We start from the raw sequence: 12405 nt of genomic DNA on the forward strand, positions 1-12405 counted from the left end.
ATACCTTGGTTGTGATTTTATGGAAGCTTGTAATGAACTTGACTGTATGAATCTATAGTGTGAATTGCATAAGTAATTGCCAAAAGAATTGGTGTCTTATAATTGTTTTACTGTTTTATGAATTCTAGTGGTAATCAACAAGTGAATCCGATACACTGGTTGGACAAGATGGTTTGTGTTCTGTTTCAGTCATACAAGCCTAGCCAAGAGCACACACAGTGCAGGAATTAGAAAAAAAATCCAATCACAATAATTATCTGTGGGCTTATCATGCAGATATTGTCTTCAAACTTATATCACAATTGAAATCTAAAAAACTGATGAGCCATGACCATGCATTACCATACTGTTATGATGAGCCAAGTCTTGTATATTACACAAGACTTGAGGTGCAAGGAAAGGAAACATAGTCTAATAAGGACTCTAGACCAATCCTAATACCTCCTAACATATACAAGTGGAAGTGTGCAAACGGTACCTATCTCATCGTTTAGGTGGTAGAACATTGCAAAATAACTCAGTGTTAGTACACAACACACGATTTCGTATATGGGTATTATTGATATTTCAACAGATAACTCATACAGCAATCTCAAACTGTAGCAGCTGATAAGAGCTATGGTTTCTCAGGTGATTATGCACACGATTTCGTATATGGGTATTATTGATATTTCAACACACGATTCCCTGGGCAGCGCCCAGCAGAATCCACTTCTGCAGAATCTGCAGCTGAAAAGATCTGACCCATAAATCATGTCTAGAATTTGCAGGTATTTTTAGAACTTCGTAACTCTAGTCGGAGTCCAAGGCCACTACAGGCTTGGTAGGCAAAAGGCAGAGCAATAAGTACATAGTATGAATGAAAGTCTAAAAAAATTGAGAATGACTGGCATAGTCTGTCTATGTCCTGATATACATTGCGTAATAGGGCCAGCCCAGTTCCACAAATCATGCATCCATAAATGTGGTTAGCAGTTTTATATGTTTAATTTCAGTGAGCTTACCTCAGAAATTGTGTCAATATCCATGATTGATATTTCACCCCCCTGTTCAATCACAACCCTACAGGATAAAAGACTAGTTTACAAGTTTGGCATAACAGAAAGTGAGAACTGTTCTAGAAAGTTGGAAATAATCTCAAGTTTAGGGTGAGTTTCATGTTCAGTTAGTAGTGAAATATGAGTCAATTCATGTAGCACGTAGCAAAAACCGATTAGGAATGTCCAGTACAAGCTAACTGTTGGTTACAGTGTGCGAGTAGATAGTCCGTGTCAGTGTTGTAGCTGTGTCAGTGTTATAAGCACACGATCAAGTCATCAGCTGTAACACCGAGAATTCAAAAAAGAAATAGAGGACAAGGCGTGCAAGGTCCAGCTAATATGGTTATGCTCTCAGTTTCAATAATAATGCTCTTAGGCATGTTGGGATTGGTCCATGGATCGATCCATCAAACTACGTGAACAAGCGCACGCAACAAATTTTGCCAAAGGCACGTGTCGTGCCTTTTCTGTTTTCTCTTTATTTCGTTTTCTCCTTTTCTCCACAGTACAATATTGCAGGGCCGGTTATATATATACACGTCTAACCAGAGCAAGCATAAACAGCCCGACTAGGACTCCAAGCTAGCTAACCGACTCAAGCTAGCACCGTATACGAGATGGACTATTACTGGTTCGTATGTACTACTACTAATCCTGCCAGACTACTACTTGATAATTTTCCTAATTAATTACACGGACACGCTGATCCCATGTCTACTACAGGGCAGGGCTAAGTGCAACTCGTATATAAATCTAAACATAGCTCATAACTAGTCAAGATTACACTAACAAGGCAGAGTCCTAAAATAGGATAATGTTAATTACCTCTTTGACCCCATCAAACATAGACTCCGAACAGGCCCACTGCCACCAATGTTAAATATTCTCTCAAGCCTGAATAGAAAGCTTTCGGTTACAAATTTCACAAAAATGTTATTATCCCATGGGGAAACTCTCAATATGGAGGACAAAGAGAGAAAAGTTATATATGTGTGTAAAATAGGAACATATGCACATATAAAGCAAGAAGTTCTGACACATTATTTGACTCATATTTCATAATGGCATGCTTCAGTGATTAGTTACCTGAAACTAGCACAGCTCCACAAATGAACAGTGCCATCTTCTGAACCTGTAGTTAAGTATGGGGTATCCGGAAGGGAAATGACAGAAACAACTGGCGACATGAAAACATCCATTGTATGCACACACATCTTTTCTTGCAAGCCCCATATCTCATTTGGCAAAAACAAATCATGGATTACTAGCACTGTTATATGTGTACTGTACTATAGCATATTTTAATGAAAGTGCCATATAGATACCTTGGCAGTACAGTCTTGAGAGCCAGTAATCAAATATTGCTGACCATCACGTGTGAAGAACTCCAGGCAGTTCACTTTGTCTGAATGGCCGCGCAGAGTATACTCAGATATGCGAGAATAAAGGCTCCAAAGCTGAACAGCAGGCATGGCGTCGGAATACAAAGTCAGTGTAAGCAAATGAAACTTTCTTCATATACGGTCAATGTTGTGTCAAAAGTCAATAAAGAAATAAGAAATAAGAGAAACTCAAACCTTTACTGTGTGATCACTTGAAGCACTAGCAGAAGTGTTGGTGTCTTTTGGGCTAAATGCCACTTGTTGTATGGAATCGGAGTGTTCCCTCTCAAATGTTTGTATGAACTTCCAATCTTTGTCCCAGTCCCAGAGTTTCATTTCTTCAAAAATCGAGAGCACATACGGCTGGGTTGGATGGACGACCAGTGCTCTGGACAAGTAAATACCATTGTCTCTAATCCCATGTGAATGTACTGTAGACATCACAAAATCATATTGTGGAATTAATTGACGGGTAAAATAGAGTAACGGTGTAGAACTGCCGACAATGTGTAAGACCACATTCAATTGATAAAAGCGAGATACTGAATGAATTTACATATCGAATCGAAGGTAATACCTTTGACTCTCTTTATGAAGTCCATCCTTGTTGCATAGTTATACACATGGATGAAACCATCATATGTCCCAGCCACAAACCATCGCCTCCTTGTAATGAATTTGACAGAATAAACATCGTGTTGGGTGTTAAGGATATTCCTAGGGAGGCCTGTTTCCTCCCAGGTGTTAATCGAAGACATCATTCTCTGACGGTAATAGTCGATAATTTTTGTTAATTCATGGCAAAAATAAACACTAGATTGTGATTTGCTAATACAATTTGTGCAAGGCCATTGATTTTGCAATGCTAGTCCCAAAACCATCATGAGAAAAGATACATGCAGTGTTAACGGGCGTTATTTTGCTGACACCAAAGACGACCATCACCCAACATAAACATACACCTGGACTGTGCTATCAGAAGGAATGCTAGGAGAACGTGTTAACGTGCCTGTGTGCCACACTTCCATATAGAAACATCTCCATGGCGATGACCTGTTATAATCCTGTGTGATGAGAATAGATTTAGTGAATAAGACCTTCGCATCCAAATGACACACTTCAACAAAGGATTAACTATTCATATGCCGATATTATGCTATTCACCAACCATGACTCAGTCGGATCAGCATCTAGTGAACACAGCACACCAGAAAAGTCCTTGGCAGGGTGGAACAAACCCCATATGTTTATTAAAGGTTGGATTGCGTCTTCTACAGTCGATCCATTCTGCAAATTTTGGCACGTTAATTTTGAACAAATCTGCTCTCCTTTCTTTGACCCAGATCTTATTCAGATTCAATGGAAACTTCAAAACGAAAAGAAGATAACAGCAGAAGTAACAGGCAGTTAGCAAAGTTTGGTCTTAGTAATAAAGTGAGCATGGCACAAAAACAACTCTCTGGTTTCAGTTTAACATAACAAAAAAAATTCTTTTTTACTTAGATAACCTCACCTCAGACATTGCCTGTCCTTGCAGAGACGAAACAGCTTTCAATTTCACCTCATGCACTACATTCCCTGTATCTTTGGCATCCTCAAAAAATAGATCACATTCGGTTTGGTCTATGAACGTATAGATGTACTTATCCCCAGATATACTGCTCTGCAGAATCAGATTAATGTTTTGTTCTTGTAGCAGTTTCGGAAGCTCTCTCATCGTTATAATGAGAGTGTAAGTAGATCTCGACGGCACAATTCCGCTTAGGGGCATCCTTGTGAAGGGCTGCTGCCACCACACCAATCCCTCTTCTGTACTAAGTCTAAATGCCACATGTTTATCCGTGTTATTTGTTAGGTGCAGTGAGCATGGGATCAACTTGTGGGATCGGAAGGGGAAGTGGAGCTTCAGCGGGTGGACACGAAGAAGCTCGTTTGACACTTGGGTTATCATCTGCAGGAGAACAACATTGCAATGTTTAACCTTCGTACTTCCACATGAAAAGAATCGGGTCAGGAAAAGGGACATGATCATTTTCTTCGGCTATGTAGTTTTGATGTAAGAATAATGAAAAATTGGACCATGTCGCATGCGACGCTGGAAAGTATCTCAATTTCAGTTGTACTAGCTTTGTAAGTTCGAATCTAGTGAGCTCACCTCAGAATATGTGTCTTCTGGTCTTGTATCAGCACGTAACTGTGGCTCACTAGATTCCCTTGACTCCTGATATTTCTCATTATCAATATCCAGGATTGTTAATGCAGCTTCTTGCGCAATCACAAACCTATGCCATAAGACACCTTAGTTAACAGGTTTGGCATAATGGGAAGAGAAAATTATGTAAAATGTACGGCTCTGCAAATAAAAAGGAAATAAATTTGCTCCCATGTGATTAATCAACGGTGATGGTTTTGGATTGTCCATAATAAATTTTGCTCGTGCGTATCATCAAAGCAGATGAGGCAAGGCTTGTCGCTCCATTATAAAAATATGCAATTCCTTCTCACGAAATTAGAATATCTAAATAATATTTTTTGCGCTCTGGCACCGAGTACTGAAGGATGCCATCAATGTGGGTGCCATCATCGTCTGGGTTCTATGTGTAGACCTGATAAAGATCCATTGTTTTAAAGACGACCTGACAATATATGCATCATCCACAGACGTTGCCAATTTCCCCAACTACTTCCTATCATTACTTGATTATTTTCCGCTTACACTTCAGTTAGCAATGCTCTTAGGCAGTAAAAGAAGAAGGCAACGGAAAAAATTGATTACCTTCCTTTCGATCCCATCAAACACGCAACGCCCCTTACATTTCCTCCATAACCATAGTCAAGGACTCCCTCAAGCCTGTGTGAAGGAAGCATCTGCTTACAAACTGATAAGAGCAAGGACGAGTCATGCAAACTAACTACAGACTCTGTTAAGGATCTTACTTTTCGACATGAGCTCTGTTAAGAAATTGCCATTATCGTTTTGATTATAGAAAAATAAGATAAATGTGAATCTTATATCTGCTCACATATTTTTGTCGAGACGGGAAACAAGCACATAATTGTAGAATTGACTTTGTGACTACGTACTCTGAAGGAAAACTGACTTATTCCGATCACTTAAATGTGTTTTATAGGTAGTTCTGTTGGTTGTTACACAAATTACGAAGTTCTGCAAGTTTAGAGTCAGGCCTATCCTACCACAATATGGAATAAACAGCCATCCAAATAAAGGAAGCTGCAACGGCAGTCAGTAAAATAAAAGAAGAAATGGCACCGTCGAGCTGTTTGTTGTGATGCCGTGCAAGCATCAGCATGTGGCAAAGATGGGAGAACAGCATGGCAACAATCATCGATGCCCAATTTTGAATCATAATAATGATAAATTCAAAATAAATACCTAAAATTGAGAATCAAAATATTTGATATTCACAAATGAAGAGGTAATCTGGTAATTGCACAAAACCACCACACTTTGGTTAGGGTAACCTGTTGGTACCACAATTCGGACAACTCACAGCGAATCACCACTTTTGCGCCTAATGAGTAACAGGTTGCATTGGTGACCGGTAGAGCTCGCAAAGACAACGAAACTGATAGTGGGTCCCGCCTTTCGGGCCAACATGGCATGCTTATGTGGAAAAATTGCTGAGGTGGATGATGGTCCCACGTGTAAGCCCCTCATCCTCTTCACCCTCTCTTCGTCCTCTTTCCCATCTCTCTCTCGGGGTCCGGTTCGTGTCAGTCGACGGCGTGGGGGCTCTCTGCAGCAGGAGGATCCAATGGCCACAATGACCATGCGTGATGCGGAAGGGGCAGCAACCACCGTGCCGTGGGGCCTCGACCTTCACCCTTCATCCACGTGATGACATCTCTCAGTGAGGAAGGGGATGTCTGGCGGGATCCCGGGAGGTGCACGTGGCGGAGGGGCAACCTGGCCCTCCAAGCTGCATGGTGACCTGTCGTGGCACGCTGCTGTGCCGTCCGCTTGCTCTCCGCCAGCGCGGCTTGGATCCAGTGCTTGGGCGGCATGGGTGGAAGGGGCAGGTCAGCCTGATTCCGGCGCTAAGCAAGGAGGCCTGCCACGGCTGGATCGATAGGTGGGACCGGTGCTCGAGGAAGGTCTCACCATGGTCGGGCCCGTTAGATTGGGTGCTGGGAGGCACGCTAGGCAGGGCCCTCCACACCTCCACACGGCAGCGGTGCCAGAGTACATCCTTTATTCTTCTTGTTCCCGAACGACAGGAAGGCCACACTTACTTCTCCCCATGGAGGACCGAGCACCGCACTACCGGAGCCGCGACAGCCCCGTGCACACGCCCAACGTCGCTGAGGGGAGAGATACAGGGAAGGAGGAAGAAGAATAAAGAGAAAAGGAGATGTGAGGCTGACGTGTGGGACCCCTGTCCACCTCAGCATGTTGTCCACATATGCATGCCAACTCGGACTGACAACCAGGGCCCACTGGTCATTCTTGCTGTTATAGGTACCTAATTCCAGAATCAGTGCTATTTGTTACTCGTTAGGCTCAAAGTCGGTGGTTCAGTGTGAGCTCCCTGAATTGTGGTACCAATTGGTTACCCTAGCCCCAAATGTGGTGGTTTTGTGCAATTACCTCACATATGAAAGACAAGATGAATTAAAACTTCCTATGAAATATTAGTTACTGAATGATTCCCCTAGCATTTCATGAAGGTACATCGACAAGTTATCAACTTGAGGACCTTCACCATCAAAGATCTTTGGAGCTCCAGAAATGAGGACATATGGCGCCCAAATTAGGTGCTGGCATGATCAGAGGCTAGGCAGGGCACCCCTCCAAGATCAATATCCATGGCTTTTCAGTATCATATGAAATAAGCCTGATATGCTGGAGGTCGTCTTTGTTTACCTTTCCCCCGAATTGGACTTAATTGGAAATAAATTAATAGCATGGAACAATCTACTTCTCATCTTTCTAGCATCACTTTATCTCAACAAATATAACCACGCGAAGGCACAGATCATCCATCTAGTTTCCACAATAACAATTCAAACTGTGGAAATTAAAGCACTGCTTTCATTGCTAATATTTTTGACAATTTATTGCATTGCAACCAACACAGCAGCTTGATATTATAAGCTAGGGTTATCAACTTTGGTCTTTACCTAAAATCTTTGGAGCTCCAGAAATGAGAAGTGCCGTCAGATGAACATGTAAGTAGTATTGGTAGTTTGGGATGTGAGAAGACAGAATCTACAGGAGACATCAAAGTTTGCGGCATATTGGTAACATATTTCTTCTTCTGCATGTCCCATATCTGATTTGAGAAACACAAAACATGCATTATTAGTACTGTTTCTGCATACTGAATTAGCTTATTTCTGAACACAAATCCATACCATTGCAGCCATGTCATGAGAGCCAGTAATCAGATACAGCAGTTCATCACGTGTGAAGAATTCCAGGAAGTTCACTTCGTTAAAATGCCCAGGCAGATTATAGTTAGATTTGGGAGAATCAAGGCTCCAAACCTAAGCATAAAGCATATGAATTTGCACTCAATGTTTAGTATCAAAACTTAACTTCTTCATGTACAACTTTCTTAGCAAAGAGGGACAACCCCGTACCTTCACTGTGTGATCCGAAGTACTAGCAAAACGGTTGGTCTCCTTGGGGTCAAAAGCGACTTGGCATAGAAAATCCCTTTCAAAGTATTCCCTCTCAAATGTTTGTGTGCAGTCCCATCCCTTCTCCCAGTCCCAAAGTTTCTTCTCGTGGTGACGCGAACAAGGCGATGACAGCACATACGGTTGAGTGGGATGAACAGCCAGCGACATGAGGCCATCATGAGCTCTGAAACTCGTGATCTTTTGCATTTTTGTTTCATAACTGTAAACATGTATGAGACCTTCTGCTGAACCAGAGATGAACCACTGCTTCCGCACAATAAATTTAACAGAATAAACTGCAGCGAGAGTGATCATATTATTAACATGTGAGTAAGAAACTTAATCAACAGAGAAGTAAGCAAGGAAGCGTGCCTGATCCCCGCGAGACTTTAAATGAATCCACTAGGCACTGCCAGTAAATATAAAAGATTATGTTAGTCTAGCCACAAAAAAGAGATACTTTGTGAGTCACTGTATACAAAAATTGAGTATTTCTAGTTCCAGTGAGATTTTCCTTTTCGGAGGTCAAATACAAACAGTGGCAAATAGAAACCATCACATAAGCAGATTATAAATTCAAGGTTTCTCTTTTGTTAGGCTGTCAAGAACCCTCATTTTTTTATGTCTTCGTAATAATCCATGAAATACATGGTCATTATATAATATGCCACATTAGTGGTGCTAGGTGTGAGGAGGGAGATGTTAGTGTAGATGGACATATAGCGCCTAAAAGGGATACCTTTCGATACTTGGGACTGATACTGCTAAGCAATGATGGTGTCGATGAAGATGTTAGCCATACAGAGCAGGGTGGATGAAATGGCAGCAAGCATATGGCATCCTTTGTGATAAGAAGGTCTAACAAAAGATAAAAGGTAAGTTCAGTAGGACGGCAATCAGACCTATGATGCTATATGGAGCAGAGTGTTGGCCGACTAAGAGAACACATCCAACAAATGAGTGTCACTAAGATGTGCATGCTAAGGTGTATGTATGTACATACAGTTGAGGACCGGATTAGGAATAAGGTAATACTCCCTTTGTCCAACACTGGTTGAAGAGAAGCTTGTCCAACACTGACAAACGTGGTTAGAACATCTGCAACATATGCCTTTAGAAACACCAGTGAATAGCGTGCTTGGCGGTCAACAGATGGCGGTCAACAGATGCCTTTAGAACTCCGATCAACCGAGGAGGTGGCGGTGGCGGTCTTGGCGGTAGCAGTGACGACCTGGGCTTTGGCGGACTTGGCGGTGACGAACTTGGCGGTGGTTGTGGTCTTTAGATGACTTGTGGTCTTTTATGCTCCTTTAGATGACTTGTGTGCTTCTTTAGATGCTTATGTTGTTTGTGATGATACTTATGTTTGTGACGGTACTTATGTTGTTCTGATGGTGGTGGTGTTGGTTGTGATGATGATACTTATATGTGATGTGTATGTCTATTTCATCATATCTATGTGCTGTGTAGTTCCTGTGTATTTGAATTGAATTCAAACAGAAAACAGGGGAAAAATCAGACAGAAATTATGCCGACGGCCATAGGGGCGGGCCATGCTACCAATGGGCGTCACATATTTTTATATATATGCCGACAGTCTGGCCGTCGGCATAGTGGACACGTGGTGCGAACTGGGCGCACCCTGGCACGCAGGTATGCCGACGGCCTAGTCATCGGCATAGATGACACGTGGCGCCCATTGAGCGCTTCCTGGCACGCAGCTATGCTGACGGCATGGCCGTCGGCATAGACTCAAATCTATGCTGACGGCATGGCCGTCGGCATATATGTGCCACGTGGCACCTTTCGGTTGGTCAGCACTTGATGACGGCGCCGTCACACGTAAAAGTTTGCCGACAATGGATCTATGCCGACGGCTATACGGAAGCCATCGGTATAGGCATCCATGCCGACGGCCGGGGGCCAGGTAGCCGACGTAAAAGTTGCCGACGGTGGCCGTCGACATAGGCTTATCCCCAAGGGGATTGGGCATATGCCTACGGCTATGGGCCGTCGGCATAGTAGGTCATTCCGGTAGTGTTCCATTAGCTAAGTTATGCCTGATAAAGGTGTGCTTGCAAACTCCCCAAAAAAGGGAGCTCATTTCTAGTTAGAACTTAGAATTTTAACACTATAATTATGTGCTACTCTTTAGATATATAGTTGCTTGCCTGTGTCTCATGGTTCCAAATGCGAACATGTCCACAGGCATGACCAGTTATAATCCTGTAATACAGAGGTAAGGAAATTTTATCAGTAGACCGTCTGTTGTGCATGCTTTTCTGCATTCTTGGGAAAAATAGACAACCCTTTGGTTGGCAAAGATTTAAAAGAGCTTGTCTTCAAGGCCACGGTGCACTCACCATGGCTTGGTCGGATGCGCGTCCAAAGAATACAGAGTTTTCCGCGGTTCATCCATGGATAAGATCTGATTAAACAATGGCTGTGTATGATTAAGATACATTTACACACCTTATGAACAATAAACAAGTAATATGCAAGGTGCTTAAACAAAAATGAGGAGAAATGGATACCCTGATGCCCGGCCCGGTGGGCTGCAAAATGATGACCATGCCATAAGCAATGCAAACAGGCCAACACTAACAGGTCAGTATGCATAAATATAAACCAGTGGATGAGCAGAAAGAAAAGTTGTTTTCTCACCTTGGACGACATTGATTGTCCTTTTAGAGACAAAAAGGCTGTCAGTTTCACCTCGTGCACTCCATTCACTGTCTTGTTAACTTTAAAGAAGTGCTCACATTCAGGTTTGTCTCTGAACTTCCGGATGTGGTTATACGCTGATATACAGCTCTGCAGGATCATATCGCAAAATCTTTTGTCTGGTACCTCCCACTCCAACACTGTCAGAATGAGGGTGTAAGTGGACCGCGCCGGCACAATGCCGTATAGCGGCAGCCTAGCCATGAAGTGCTCCGACCAGTCCACAATCTCTGTAGTACTAAGTGTAAATGCCATGTGGTCATCCGTGTCATTTGTAAGCTGCAGTGAGCACGGGATCAATTTCTGGGGTTGCAAGTCAAACAGGAGTACAGTCGGCTGGACGTGAAGTAGCTTGCCGGACCCTTGCGTTTCCTAAAGAAGAACTTGCACGCTTAGCATTCTGATCAGCGTATTACAAATTTTGGTTGTCTTATCTTATGTTTATTGAAGATAAATAATTCATGAAATTCAACTTCAGTTCTTTACCAAACTACCAATAACAGTCGGAACTATGAAACTACATACAATTTATAACTAACCGGCATGGTAACAAATTAATAGACTATTGCAAAATCCTAAAGGGCCAGCTAGCACTACAGCAGTAGATGAGTGCACAAGCCTGCTGACCTTCCGAGACCTAGCCACCGAGAAGAAGTGAAGCGGGACAATGGCGAAGCATGGACTCCAAGGCGGTGCCTTCAAGAAGGGCACAACACCGAAAGCCGCCACCGCCTGATCTGGGAGATCAAGTTTTCACCCGGAGCAACATGCAGAGAAGAGAACACCACGACGGAGCCTTCATGAAGGAAACGACGCCCGCGGCGCCGCCACCGTCGGCCGGAGAAGACCGGGCAAGTTATGAACTCCGGTGTTAACCCTCTACCAGACCACCATGCTTCGCCAAGCATCACCAACCATGCCACCCACGTGGCCATGGCTGCCCGACCGCACCCAAGACGCGCGCTCCGCCCACGAACACCGCGCCTCCCGCCGCCAGGGCCGCCGCCCAGCATCCAAGCAACTCCGTGAACACCCAAAGGCCTTGGCTTTGGCCTGACTGGCAGCCCCCGCCTATGAAGATGCCAGCAACCGCCCTGCCTCGAACATCGCCAGAGCCCCAACAAAGAGCACACAGCCGAGGAAAGGGGGAGGAGGAGCGGACGCATCCGGACCGGTGCACCCCCACACCGGCGACGGGTGGCCATCGGGGCCTCCCATCCCTCCTGAGAACTCCCCACCGGACACACCCCCGTGTCGCCTCACCATGGCGCCCGCCGCAGCTCGACGCGAGGCCACCAACGGCAGCCCGCCCAACCATCAACCAGAAGCGCGAAGCCAGCCCGCACCCGCAGCCAAGAGCACTCATCGGAAGAGCCATCCGGCGCCGCTCGCCGCCGTCCAGGGGCCGGAACAGGGGAGCCCCGACTGGAGGACGGCCAGCGCGCACCACCAGCACGCGTGCCCGCCGCGAGCCCGTCCACCGCGCTGCACGCAGCAGCGGAAGCACCCGCGCCCGCCGTACCGCCAGATCTGGCCGAGCCCAGACCTGGCAGCCACCGCAGCCACGAGCGCGAGCTGCCCCGTGCAGCCCACCGCGCCGCCACCAAACCCTC

At 44.6% G+C, this 12405-nt stretch overlaps 1 protein-coding gene across 3 annotated transcripts in view; it reads right to left on the minus strand.

Annotated features, from left to right (window-relative positions):
* LOC123142914 (uncharacterized) overlaps window positions 1-12405 on the minus strand; it is a 17038-nt gene that overhangs the window by 643 nt on the left and 3990 nt on the right. Inside the window, exons 4-21 of one of the 3 annotated variants that reach the window (XM_044561624.1) lie at window positions 10733-11164; window positions 10603-10623; window positions 10432-10511; window positions 10240-10294; window positions 8441-8477; window positions 8027-8364; window positions 7799-7930; window positions 7565-7716; window positions 5199-5273; window positions 4578-4704; window positions 3936-4373; window positions 3591-3709; window positions 3432-3486; window positions 3000-3186; window positions 2618-2853; window positions 2366-2497; window positions 2127-2275; window positions 1866-1934 (exon numbers count right to left, since the gene is read on the minus strand). In XM_044561624.1, coding sequence (XP_044417559.1) covers window positions 1866-1934; window positions 2127-2275; window positions 2366-2497; window positions 2618-2853; window positions 3000-3186; window positions 3432-3486; window positions 3591-3709; window positions 3936-4373; window positions 4578-4704; window positions 5199-5273; window positions 7565-7716; window positions 7799-7930; window positions 8027-8364; window positions 8441-8477; window positions 10240-10294; window positions 10432-10511; window positions 10603-10623; window positions 10733-11164 — 2834 coding nt within the window. The other 2 variants (XM_044561625.1, XR_006470632.1) reach the window with 2 other exon arrangements.

Source organism: Triticum aestivum, chromosome 6D (assembly GCF_018294505.1).
Source record: "Triticum aestivum cultivar Chinese Spring chromosome 6D, IWGSC CS RefSeq v2.1, whole genome shotgun sequence".
Lineage (NCBI taxonomy): Eukaryota > Viridiplantae > Streptophyta > Magnoliopsida > Poales > Poaceae > Triticum > Triticum aestivum.